Source organism: Wyeomyia smithii, chromosome 3 (genome assembly GCF_029784165.1).
Source record: "Wyeomyia smithii strain HCP4-BCI-WySm-NY-G18 chromosome 3, ASM2978416v1, whole genome shotgun sequence".
Lineage (NCBI taxonomy): Eukaryota > Metazoa > Arthropoda > Insecta > Diptera > Culicidae > Wyeomyia > Wyeomyia smithii.
The window spans coordinates 179,693,929-179,708,161 of NC_073696.1; the positions used below are offsets into that span (position 1 = coordinate 179,693,929).

The window sequence follows — 14,233 nt, forward strand, 5'->3', positions numbered from 1 at the left end:
TTCTCACGTCGAATGTATTAGTGACTACTACTCATAAAGCAGTGCAAGCAGCAAACAACAACCTGTGAACTCACTTATTTTAAATAGCTATAATACTCGATCGTTTAATCTCGATGGATTTGGTCATTAAAAATGCATGATTTACAAAAAAAAGAAACAAAACTCTGTTCACAACATTTTGTAATCAACGCTAGTTTCACCACAAAACTAGCAAAACCCTCCATTCCACAAAGCCACAAAAGCGTTGCCGATTTTTTATGGCAACACTTGTAAATTGTGAATAATTATTATTTGACATCCTGTGCACGCGCTTTTTTGTTTCAAGCGACGGAGAAATTTCTCTCTCGCTCGTGTGATTGACATGTACGTGCGACGAGACTAGATACATCACATACAATTTGCAGATTGCTCTTTCGCTTCTCGTTCGGTTCGGATTGCGACGCGCAAGGCGATGTCACGTCGCTTCACGAAATGAGCGAGACACCAGTGCAGTGCATACTTGATACCAGTGTTGTTAGTCTCACTCATGCTGTCGGTGCGTGCTTGCTGCTACTCAGGGTAATGCATGAAGAAGAAAGAGTATCTTGAAAGCGTGTGTGCAGGAGACTGGAGAAATATAGCATATGTCTCGTTATCAAGAAGAAAGAAGGAGGAAGGTTTTGCTTTTCGCTCGCTTTGCAATGCTGCTTGATACCAGTTGAAATTGTTTAAGTGTAGTAGTTTGGGGCTGCCAAATACATTGAAAAAACGCTAGAGCATTAATTGCGTTATGCCCAACAACCAATCATTGTACTGGTTTCAAATCAAATCAACAATTGCGCTAAAAACGAACAATTTTGTACTGGTTTTACACCATTCAACTTTTGCGTGCAGCAACTAAGGCCGTTGCAGGAAGTCTTTGTTGGAGAAAACCAATGCGGTTTTCGAATGGGACGATCTACAACGGACCAGATGTTTACCTTGAGACAGATCCTCGACAAGTTTCGAGAATACAACGTGCAGACACTTCATCTGTTTATTGACTTCAAAGCGGCGTACGATACAGCACAACGCAACGATCTCTGGCAAATAATGGTTTCCCAACAAAACTAATTAAACTGTTGTTGCGACGGTCGACGGTTTCACATCATGCGTCAGCACAGCGGGTGAATTTTCGGATGCGTTTGTGACGTTAGATGATTTGAAGAAAGTTGACGGGCTCTCGAACTTGCTGTTCAACAAAGTTTTAAAAGGTGTAATACGAAGGGCAGGTGTGCAGAGGAGCGGCATCATCATCACGAAGACCCACATGCTTCTTGGCTGATATAATTGGTGTTAGCCGTAGAGCAGTTGAGGAGGCCTTTACGGCTCTCAAGAGGGAAGCTGCGAAATTAGACTAACCATAAACACTGCCAAAACGAAGTACATGGTGACTGGCAGAGAGCGTGGTAGTTCTGCGAGTGTTGGTGCTGCGGTGGTCGACGAATTTGTTTATCTTGGTACTCTCGTGACATGTGACAACGAGGTAAAAAGAGGATTGTTGCAGTGAATAGGGCTAATTATGGATTGCGTAACCAGCTTAGGTCCCATAACCTACTGATCCGTATGAAATTTGCACTCTACAGGAGTCTGATCCTTCCGGTGTTGCTCTATGGACATGAATCGTAGACGTGGAAGGATCGACGAGCGCTTGGGGCCTTCGAGCGTAGAATCCTGCGATCAATACTCGGAGGACAATTAGAGAATGGGGTGGAGCAGGCGCATGAATCATGAGCTGTACGAAGTATCCAAACCAGAGCCTGACAAAGTCATTTTCAATCGACAATTATCAGGTTATAGGGACGCTTCGACCCGTCGCTTTGAATTGAAAAGCTTTTGTATCATTTTCGAGCACTTTGTGAGTCACATGAACCCAGTCGAAAGCTCTTGCTTTGATTTTGACAACTGAAGGGCTTGAAATTGATACAAATGCTTTTCAATTGAAAGCGGAGATTATCACCATCACTCTCACATGACGATTCTCAATTGAAAATGACAATGAGCGCTGACGGAGACTACTTCACGCATATATAGGAAATAGGGAGGAAATATCGATCGAAACTTGCGTGACGTATTTATTGGATGCCATTGCCGTTCAAACTACAGCTTGCGGTATAAGAAAGGAAGAGTCTCTGTCTCCGTCACTCTCTCCGTCAATTGAAATAGTCATCAGTTTCATTTGAAATGATCCGATAACCAACAGACGGGAAAGAGAGAAAGAAGTGATTTAATGACAGTAGCTGAAAGGAATCTAGTGAAAATGAAGCTGTTCGAATCGAAATGACAGCGCGAGATATTCACTTTCATTGTTTTGTTTCGAAAATGTAGAGCCCTGATCCAAACACGCTGATATTGTCAAGCTGATGAAACACGGCAGGTTACAGTGAGCTGGCCACGTAGCGCGGATAGCGGATGAGCAACCGGTAGAGATAATTTTTAGCAGAGGTAGAGGCTGACGACTTAGAGGCAGACCTCTCTCGCGCTGGTTGTGTGCTGTCGACGAAGATGCCAGAGCATCGGGTATAAAGAGAGACTGAAGAGGAGCAGCCCAAGACCTAGTTCTTTGGAGACGTATTCTGCATTCGGCTGGGATCTCAATGACCTGTCTCCAGAAAAGTAAAATAGAATGCAAGTTCTTCGATATCAACGGACGTAAGCATGGGTTTATTCTTATGTTTTCAACTGACACTTCTTTATGTTGAACCCCTATTGACAAAAGTAAGTCCCACTTACAATAAAACTGACCAGAGGGACATTTAATTAATTTCTCTCCAGGTAATTAGTATTGGCAGTGAGAACAAGGCTTAAAATAGTAGGCGTTAAAAGGAAAGGAGAAATCCACCCACAAATACTGATATATAATATCCATGTTAGTCATATATATTAAGGGTAAATAATGATACTGCTAATAATAAAGTTGGATCATTCCATACGAAGTGTACATGCCACTTGGACGAGACCATCACAGATTTTGCACAAAATTGGGAGATTGATTTTGTCACCCCCCGTTCTGTAATATGAGCCAATCGCGAGATGTAACATTTTGACGAAAAATAAATTGCGAATTTAAAAACTATTCTCTGTTATCAATCTTTTTAGATGTGAAGGGTTTACTAAACGCGCACTATAAAAAAACTAGCAGAAGATTTTTCATTTTCAGTAATTTTCACGTTTTTTTTTCACGTATCATGGACGTGCGGTGATGACAAGACTTTCTGGAATTTCGAATAAATTGAATTTAAGATCTACACTGTTTTTTAATGCAAGAAGTGATTTAAAAACGGTCATCATCAAGGTTTTTCAAAGTAAGTTTTTTAAGTATTAGATCTAGATATAAAAATTATCTATCCAGTGCCGAAACCAAAATGCGTCGCCATATCAATTGGTCTTGGGCTGCAATCCTCCAGTCGACTCTAACACCTCACCGACATATTCAGGCATCTTTGTCGACAGCACACATCCAACGAATGACAAACATCATTTTCCAGTTTCAGTTAAGGCATAGTTCCAGTTAAGGATTGACCGGAAAAATTTTGAGCTCAAAAACCTCATCGCAGCACTAAAATCTGACGGACTATCACTCTCTCTACCAGCCAGCATGTACTTCATTTTGGCAGAGTTTATGACAAGCCCAATTCTCGTAGCTTCCCTCTTGAGAGGTAGAAAGGCCTCTTCCACCGCTCTGCGGTTAATACCAATGATGTCGACATCGTCCGCAAAACCTAGAAGCATATGAGATTCGTTGCTTCAAACCATCTAACATCACGAAAGCGTCCGATATCTCACCGGCTACCCTGACGCTTGATGTGGAACCATCAGGGATGGCACGAAGCAGTCCAATTAGATTTGTTAGAAAACCAGGCTCGCGAGAGCCGTACGCTGTCCTGGAGTTTATGAGCACATGGCGAGTCTGCAAATTGAATTCTTGGAATCTATCGAGGATTTGTCGCAGGGTAAGCATTTGGTCTATGATGGAGCGTCCCCCTCGAAAACTACATTGGTACTCGCCAAACAAAGGTTTCCTGCAACAACCCCAAACCATGGGACAAGATGCGGGAGAGTTTTGTACACGGTATCGAAGAGAATTATGCCTCCGTAAGTGACTGTAGTCCAGGCGGTGGCCTTTTTTGTAGATCGGGCATTTAAGACCTTCCAATCCGTCCGAAGACAATTCTTTATCAGTTCACACTTTCAGCCTGATCCGATGAATAACACGCTACAGCTGTTCGCTCCCGACTCTGAAAAGCTCGGTAGGAATACCGTCCTTTCCAGTTGTTAAGCTCTTTAGCTGATTTCTTCATCTCGTTCATGATTGGTGGATCAACAGGTTGTCCATTATTCTTAATGGTAATCCTACTCCTTTCGACGCCTCTGTCTTCCTCGCCGCTCAGCAGTACACTGAAATGTTGTTTTCAACACCTGGTCACCTCTGATTTATCAGTATTCAGGATCCACTTTCTATCGTTGCACATGATTCCGGTAATATTTTGTAGAAGCTCCTCGCATTGTGCCTAGAGAAGCAGCTTTCCACCTCCGCAAGAACACGTTACCAATGCTGACGTTTCTTCCGGCGAAGGAGTCTCTTTTCAGCGGCTCCAGCTGCTCGATATCTTCTTACGCTCTGATGCATCACAGCCGTAGGTAACAAGTCAGCTCTGACGCGGTTCTTCTCATCCGTCACTCGCTGGCACTCAGCGTCAAACCACTCGTTGGGTGTCGTGGTCACAGCTGTATCCAACACTCCTCGCGCTATGGTGTTGATTGTACTGTGGATATGTCTCCTTCAGGTTCCCTCCAATGTGCGATCGATCCGCTTAGCAACTTTCTGCGAGTTCTCTGCAGCCACTCCTACAGTTGATAACCATTGGATGTTAAACCGTATCTTCCTCGTTGACCTAGTTTTTTAGAACATTATAAAACGGAGAATTTTTGTTACTACGCGATAGTGATCCAAGTCAACATTTGGTACTCTGAACGACCTTACGTCTGTAACGTCTGAAAAGTGCGGATCAGAAAATGGTCGATCTTAAAGCAGGTCATCCCATCCGGGTGCACCCAGGTGTGCTTACGAATATTCCGACGTGCAGAAAGAGTGCTACAGATAGTCAAGCCCCTGGCTGCAGCAAAATAAATAACTTGCGACAAGAACCGCCAGTTTTGATAATTTTAGTTTCATTTGGTGGATAGTATACTGTTACTTATTAAATATTTTAAATATCTCGAAAAACCAGATTTTCAATTGGTTGATAACGCCGTAACTGTCGACCCACAAGTTTAATCTTTATGGATTTCATCTGTTGAGGGTTTTAGATGCAGCCCGTGATTTGGACACTTATTTTGTTCAAATCAATTACGTAATCTATGAAATAATCTATGAAAATGCTCAGTTCGACGAACTGAGCCCAGTGATTTATGCTATTCGTCCCATTGGATAACATTTAGACCTTCGTCACCTTACTAACACGCAGAGAATCCTGAGTAAGAATCCCCAGGATACCTTTAACTCGGTGACGGAATCGTTGAAGGAATCGCAAACACGATCCGGAGGATTCCCACTCAGGATTCTTATTCAAGAATCCTACCCAGTCCGCACAAATGACATGTTGGTGACCTTTAAGAGAAGAATTATATTCGTATTAGGAATATGTTCTGTAAATGGTCAGGAATGCTAAAAAAGCGTCGAAAAGGCAGGGCTTAGAGCATTATACAAACTTTTAGTAATTGTCACAAAGTGGTTTGTTAGAAATTGTCTACGTGTACATATTTTTAACTTGGTGATATTTATAGGAGAAACCAGAAACGTTTCTGTTTTTGTTTTAAATTGTCACCGCGAGACATAGTTTTATCGACACATAATGAATATTTTTCGTGACGAAGTTCTAAATCAAAATATACTATTCGTGACCAACTCCCGAACATTGATGTTTTAGTTTTTTTTTATTTCGCCGATGAAATTTTAGAAATGCTTAAATGTGTACATATGAGTAATAACATAGAACAAGTTGAAATTGCGAGAAATGAAATGCCAAGCGCTATTTTCAAATGCAATCCCATTTTCATGGTGAAAGTATAGCGTCTACCCCTTACAATTTTCATGCGCCTTCAAAAAAATTAAGTTTTAGATAGTATATGTAAATTTCCTAATATTTTGAAAACACGAAAAATTGAATTTGTTGATCATTTAAGGCAAATGTCTGTTTATAAGTAACTCCTGTTGTAATCTTGTTACAAAATAATGAAAATTTTCAAGGAAAACGTCTAAATCATATTATGGTTTAATTTTATAATCGACTGCTTTCGCCGCTTTTAGCAAGCATTTCCCCCATTTTAGTGAGCCAACAAACTTTAGGTGTTCGTCACCAATTATTCTTGGTGACTCTCGTAAACAAGATGCATTTCTCCGGTTTTAGATCATTTCTTGATTTTTCAATAAAGATCAATTGACTCAATGACTTTTCTGAGACAATATAAATCGAACGTTAGTTTCAGAGAATATTTAACATGATTAAATTGAACTAATTTTTCTTTTGTTATATGTTTAAAAAAGTTTAAAAAATTCCGCGGAACTATTGAAAAGATCACATATTCTGTTATAACAACATTTAACATATATTTTCGTACAAAAGTCACGGTGACTAAATAGTAACATTTGTTGTTCAAAGCCCGATGTTTACTTTTTCTGATATTTATTTAAACCAAAAATAAAAATTATTACAAAAATCACTGTGACAATGTTAATAACTTATAAGTTTTTTCAAAAGGTCACAAATTCTATTAAACAAAACTATTGACAAATATTTTCTTACAAAAGTCACAGTGACTAACTGGGGAAACTATTTCTATGAAAAGTCACTATGCATTTATAACAAAAATTTAAATGTGCCTCTTAATTTCTTGGTGACTATTCTAAGACAAAAGGCCATTTGTACTTTTAATTACCACCGTGACTACTTAATGATAAAATTCTTTCGTTCCACAAGTAAAATGATTTCGTCTGTGACCCTTCTGGGAAAAATAAATAAATTGTAGTTCAATTATCACAGAGACAAAATGAAATTCTCTAATCATAGCCTTAGTGTCTTTTATAAGAAAATAAACACAAGTTTTTCTATGAAATATAATGGTTACTCGATTACGAAAACTATTTCCATATCATTTTTTAAAAGGTTCGGGAGACGATTGTAAGAAAAAAGTCCTATTTTAATTGTGACTCTCGTGCGGATTGGGATAGAGCCATACACAGGGCACTCCTGAGGATTCTTTTTTCAGGAATCCTTTTCAAGGACGCTCACGAATCCAATATGAGGAATCCAAGAGAATTTATGCGAATCGTATGTGTTCGTCCGGGGATTGCTATACCTTTCTAGGAGAAAGGCAAAAACATGTTAACTATTAATCATGGAAAATTTCACGTCATAAAAACAATATTCAAAAAAGTTTTTGGTAGCAAATTTGTTTACCTGAAAATTATGATTTGAAATAAATATGAGATGACCGTTTTTTACATCACTCTTTGTTTTTGAAATCAATTTTCTTTTTCAGAGTGAAATCTTAAATTTATTTTTATCATAATTTTTCAATGAAAACTCAGATAATTTCCTTAACAACTTTTCCTAATCGCTTACCATTTTCCAGATATATCAATTTATTACAAAACATCAGCCCTTTTAAAATGTTGGTCTAGATAAATATTTGAAAAATTGAATATAAAAGTTTGAAAAATTAAATATGCAAAGTTGCAGAATTTATTTGGATTTTGATAAGGTGCTACCAACATCTGGTCGAGTTGAAGTCGGGGCGCGAATTCGCAAATGTCCATAAATCTTCGACTAAAAACTAGAAAAATACTGCAGTTGCATATGAAGCCACAAAGTGTAGTTATATATGAAATCACAAAAGCATAGTCCAAAAATGATTGAGAAACAACCAAACTTATCAGAATAAAATGAGTGTATCAGGAAATTGTGCAACAAGTTTTGTTTGCATACTAGGAAAAATATTAAAAAAACCATATGAAGATATTATGAAAAAGATTTAATTATATAAATGAAGTAAAGATTGAAAAATATTATAAAAAAAATATTTCCATATCATTACAATTCAATGAAATTTGAATGTAAATTCGATACCAATTTTCAAATGCCTTTTTTAGTTAAACAGAACGTTTACGTAGAGCATTCGTGTACAAAATCTTTATAGGAATGGATAAATTAGTTTTCGTCATTTCCGTTCAAAAGATAATAATTCCAATAAAAAGTCACGGACCATGGATCGATATCGTTCGCCGTTGACGGTAACATTTCGTCCAAGGTATTCTATAAAGAAAAACATCCCAATATTTCCATAATCCCACGAGCCCATAAACCTCACTCAAATTGTTGCGAGTCGATGGTTTACTATCTAACAACGAGAATTTGGTGCGAAATTTGATTATAATGCCTCTAATTTTGGTTTCACTAGGTCGATTAAGGCGATAAAATACTCGTAGCAGGCAAAACACATTTCACACAGAGCAAGATCTTTGCCATTAAATTTGCTACGATTTGCAATCATTTCTCACTTGTGAGTCTACACATGATTAAATAACATAGTTTACCGAACAATTTCGACTTTTTTTTAATTTCCAACATCTCTGTAATTCTACCCTTAATCCAAATTATTCGACCTCAGGTGATAACTGAAATTAATTTAATACATAACTAAAACAAATTGATTTTCTCGTTATCGTTTCTTTCGTTTCAGAAGAAAATGAAAGAAAACTTAGTCAACTTCCAAAAAATGTGTAATGGAACAGAAAACTTTGGTTGTCGTGTGCCAATTTTTTTCGAACAGTAGATGTTTTTGAGTTAATATTTAATATATTATCCAGGCTTTATTTTTACGCTCGTTATTATATGCGATTCCCTCCAAGTTGCTCTGGAAGTACGATACTAATAGAACCAGCTGACATATATCTAAATGCCGGCTCGAAAAGAACTCAGTGTCAGCGTCATAGCGCTAGCTCCGCAATTGTCCGTAAATCAACAGTTGGCCGCAAAGTTTGTGTTCAACAAACATTGGGTGGTCTAGTTTCGATAACGGAATTTAGCTGCTAGGTTTTGCTTTGCTATTATATGAAATTACAATTGAAAAAAAAAACAAATCAATCAGAGAATTTATTCTTCCGAAGTAATATTGTTAAATAAGGATAAATGTAGTCAGACCTACATGAAAATAACTTTTCCGACAAGCTATTCGTTTCAGTCAGTTCTTAAATTTTGCAGCGATTTACAATTTAACAACTAACTAATTCCAAACAAAGAAAAATATGAATGTGAAAAGCTACTCCCCGATTGACAACAGTATAATTAACCGCACAGTCAGCCACGTTAAAGCGATCCAATAAAACTTCTCCGAGCAACTGTCCAAAACAATTGTCACAAAGTTGTTTGTTACATTGTCACATTTCCAATCCCACAAGCATCAGCCTTTCACTTGTCCTACTTCTGCTGTTTGAAAACTTTTGTTATCCTTTTTACGAACTCAAATGGCAATTCCTCTGTTAATGCAATAAACATACAGTACAACGAGAAACGCGATTATTCTCTCTTCCTGGACGGGATGTCTACATGGTCTTGCAGAAAAATAACTGGTCGAAAGGGGACAAGGGGTTCCTTGCGAAACTTTAAATTAAATTGTTATTGATCAAATGTTTTTCAACTTTTCAAATTGCTACTTGCTTATTACGTAGGTTGGCGCAATGCAGCAAACAAAAATGCACGCTTATAACTCGGAAAACGTGCCCGAACCGAAACCAAATGCTGGCCACATTTTTTGAATACATTCAAAGAATCGATTTAGAACTTCTTGAATACATTTCAGTTAAACGACCGGTGGTTAGTTGACTAGATTGACTATGTATGTGTTTCTCGATCTGATTGTATAAAGCATGGGCCATGATTTTAGCTTACTGGTAGCATCCTTCTGTGCGTTTTCCGGTGGTGTTTCGCTTCGGTTCGTTGAGATTGGTTCACGTGCAAAGGATTTTATGGTGTTGCTATCTGTGTGAAGAATCAACTTCCTCTTAGTATGCCAGTCGAATTTTCTTCAAGGGGATTTTATATGCCAAACCTGCCTATACTGACAAAGAATAGTTTACTGACTTGGCTTACCACCTCAAATGCAATATTTGTCTTTCTTCGCTATCCGGTAATATTAAACTGGCAGATGCTGCCAAGGTTATCTTCCGGACCATTTTTTTTCCTTGAAGCCTGTTGACCAAAGAGTCAACATGACACTTTTTTATCACGTTGCCATAACAGTGTGCTACATTATCGGTATAGTTTATGTCTAGCCATGCTTTGGATGCTTTTTCTCGGATACGCAACGACAAAGAAAATAAAAGAGAAGCAAACCATAGAAAAGCTCGAGTACTGGATGCCAGCATAGTTGTGCCAGTTTGCGTTAATCTGAATTTACCATAATTTATTACGCTGGTATTTAATATCTCTGTCATTACGAATATTAAAACTCTGCACTTCTCCTGACAATATGTACAATCAGAGCACTTCACCTGAATTCGCTCCTACAGCGTATATTGAATTGCCATCGAACAACTTAAAAAAATGTAGAGACCAGCTTTTCTTTTTGCAATGGCATTTTGTGCAATGCTCAAATCAAAGACTTTGACATTTTTGCAAATTTTCATTTTTATGTCCAAAGTGTCATGTTATTTTCTAATCACACTTTTTGCATATACCGTCCCAAAAGAAGTGCCGAATTCGTGGTTATAGAATATAATTTGTGAGATGGCTGGTCTGCCTCTGAATTCGTCGTATTCACTTCCGCAGCACTATTTGTGTCCTTAAGTTCAGCTGATTCGGACGTTGCAAACGAATAATATATCAAAAATTGATTTGCAGCTGAAAAAAAAATGGTGTTTATTTCACTAACGCTAGCACCTGAGCAACATTGCGGTGTTCGCTAGAATTATATTCCGTAGAATCGTGTCGTTTATAGTTTTGATTGGGAAAAAGCAAATGAGAAAGTAGCGTTATTTATGGGTAACACTGAAACAAGAAAGTGAATTATATGCACCTATTGAACTATATTTATTTCTTTTCCTCTTTTCCCGCAGCTGGTTCACGAGAAAACTCTGGGCCACAGAAATATCCAGTTATGGTGTTCGTACATGGTGAATCGTATGAGTGGAACAGCGGCAATCCATACGATGGATCCGTGCTTGCCAGTTTCGGACAAATTTTAGTAGTTACAATCAATTACCGACTAGGAATATTAGGTTCGCAAACAGCTGACGCATTACAAATGGATCCCGATATTAACTGTTCCTATTTATTTGAAACAACAGGATTTTTAAATGCCAATATCGACCGGTTTTCGAAAGCGCCGGCCAATTATGGACTGATGGATATCATTGCAGCTCTCCATTGGATCCAGGAAAACATCGAAGCCTTCGGTGGTGACCCGAGAAGTGTCACGTTGGCAGGACACGGGACTGGAGCTGCGTGTGTTCACTTTCTCATCGCTTCTGCAGCTGTGCCAGAAGGTAGGTGAATAAATTTGTATCAATAAATATTTTATTGGATTATTTATGCTGTCCTGAGGAAGCGAAAATTGTACATGGAAGCAGGATGGTGTGAAAAACTGTAATCAATTCATTCAGTTTCCTCGCTCGACAAAATTGACCACCAAACACGTTTTGGTTTCTATAGACCCTTTGTTCGCTTTCAAAATTCCTTGCTGTTGAGGAACATATAAATCAAGCCGAATCGTGATTCGGGCGTATTCACAAACATAAAGAAACAGTCCACACAATAGCCATTTTAAAATCAGTTTTATGTATCCTGTTACCAGTATAAACATTTTTTTAAGAGGATTGATTCCCTGGCTATTGAACTCAATTGTATCAAACAACTCTTTTCTCGATGCAATTTGGAAGAATTGATTCCGGTTACGTAAAACTACCATGCGCTTGCATAGCATGCGAATAAATGGAGTCGCGTGGTTATTGATATTGATAAAAAGGGTTTAGCATATTTTCATTATAATACTTGACAGGTTTGAGTGGCTTATTTTGGATCGAGTATATTGTGGCGTTTATTAGAACTGTGTGGTTTTTGAGACTTATAATTTTATTGTATCTGATTACAATATTTGATATGAAATTTTGAAAATAATTTTCTTGCTTTCTTCCTTCACTTACCTTACGGCTTTCTCACGTGATGGCATTTTGCTAAATATAAACCACCGATGGTGCAATATTGTCTAACAAAACCACCTTGGAAACCGTTTTTTTTTTCAAAGCAGCTTGCCAGCTCCGTTGATAGCTTTTCGTCCTAGGAATGAATTAATTGATGCTAACCCACAACTAACAGCACAATAAAAGAATGTCAAGACGCTTGCCTTTCCATACAGCAACGCTTTTTACCACTTTGGACCAAGTTTAAGCATAAATCTCTCTGACAGATAATGCCGCAAAAACAGTTAGTAGCTTAATTCAAATGAAATTACGTTCCCATGCGTCACCGGAGCGAGCACGCATAGTAAAAGCAGCACTTAAATTATTTTATCAAATTAGGAAACTTTACGGTGTTATTTATTCGCAACTAAAAGTCGACGCAAACAAAAAAGTTAGTAGCTGCTTGCGAAAAGGAGAAATCGAAGCGAACGGAGAAAACTTCAACTTTGGCTAATAATCGAGCAAAGAACTCATTATCCTGCAGAATATTTTCGAAAAAGTTATGCAACTGAAAGTTACTCCCTGTGGGTCTCTACGATGAGTTTTTTCTTCCATCTTCATATCCAAACTCGTGCATCTTATGCACAGCTATCTTCCAACGTGCTGCTAGGCGAAGCATCTTCCCTCCCACTCTTGCATATTTAGATTCGCTGGTATGGCTCCATGCTATGTGAAAAGCTTGCATAGCGAACGTTAAAAACTTTAATGGCACCGCCGAGCGCCACCAGTACATTTGCATTAATCATACCAGTGTCCCGGGAGCTTTCCAACAGAAATCCGCACGACGAACGATGTACAAGGTTGCTTCGAACAGTTCGATGTCAAGTTGTGTTGCGATACCCGCGAGATTTGTAGCAAAACATATCAAGCACAGGCCCTACTATCCGTGGAGTGGAATACATTAGGCAAACAAAATTTAGAACCATTGAATCGATTCAATGTGTAACCTATTTGTATACCAAACACAAAAAAGAGAGACTCCCAGGGAATGATTTGAATAATCGTATTCGTTACTATCAGATTAAATAAAGGAAAGAAAAAACAATACAAGTGTTAAAAGGTTGATTTAAACCTGTCGCTCACTTCCTTGAAATAAACTTGTATGTCGAACTAATTTACATTCATTATATTTCATATACATTCAGAATATAAGTGCTACTTGAAGCATTCTATATTTTGTATACTTTAAATTAATTCAATGGATCGTCAGTGAATTCAAAACAGTGCTTCGAAAATCTTATAACATTTTCGGAACGAGAATAGAATATAACAAGAAGAATCCATTATATTGAGCTATTCTTTCATTCATATTTTTCTGGTACTATCCACGCATAGTAAGATTATTTTGATGCCAATTGACACGTGCACAGTTGATGTTTTCGATGGAAACGAAAAAATATTTCTACAAGGCTTTATAATTTTCATGGAAGCCAATCCTCAATATAATCCATGTTATATTAAGATACACCATGATTGAACATACTTTCTGAAACTTCAACGCTCACGGAATTAATCAACAATAGATGGAAATGAAAAGATTTTTGAAAAAAAACTACCTAGTTATGTGGAATCTAAAACATACACCGTTTCATGCTCAAATATGGTTCTATTCGCAGCCTCGTCGCCTTGCTTCGTAGTCGCATATCATCAGCGGAGCAAGATTAACAAATACGTTGTTTACTTCGAAAGCATCTCCATAAATTAATACTGTTGTGTTAACAACACGGGCAACCTTACTCACTGTCAGTCACTATGTTTTTAGTTTCGGCATAGATTAAGTTGATAAGCCCGATTCTCGAACTGTCATCTCGAGAGATCCTAAAGGACTAGGTACTACTGTTTTACGGTTGGCGGCAATGTGCGACTATGAATTAAGAGTATCGCCTCACAGGGGCAGCGTAAAATTCACTTTGAAATTATTGGAAATCACACATAAAGTAGATTTTTGGTGCTAAATTCATTTTGATTGTTAAAATA

At 37.9% G+C, this 14,233-nt stretch overlaps 1 protein-coding gene across 1 annotated transcript in view; it reads left to right on the top strand.

Annotated features, from left to right (window-relative positions):
• Window positions 1-14,233, top strand: part of LOC129726442 (neuroligin-4, Y-linked) — a 103,623-nt gene that overhangs the window by 30,266 nt on the left and 59,124 nt on the right. The window contains exons 3-4 of the mRNA XM_055683137.1: window positions 11,135-11,296; window positions 11,366-11,563. Of these exons, the coding sequence (XP_055539112.1) occupies window positions 11,135-11,296; window positions 11,366-11,563 (360 nt within the window). The remainder of the gene's footprint in view (window positions 1-11,134; window positions 11,297-11,365; window positions 11,564-14,233) is intronic.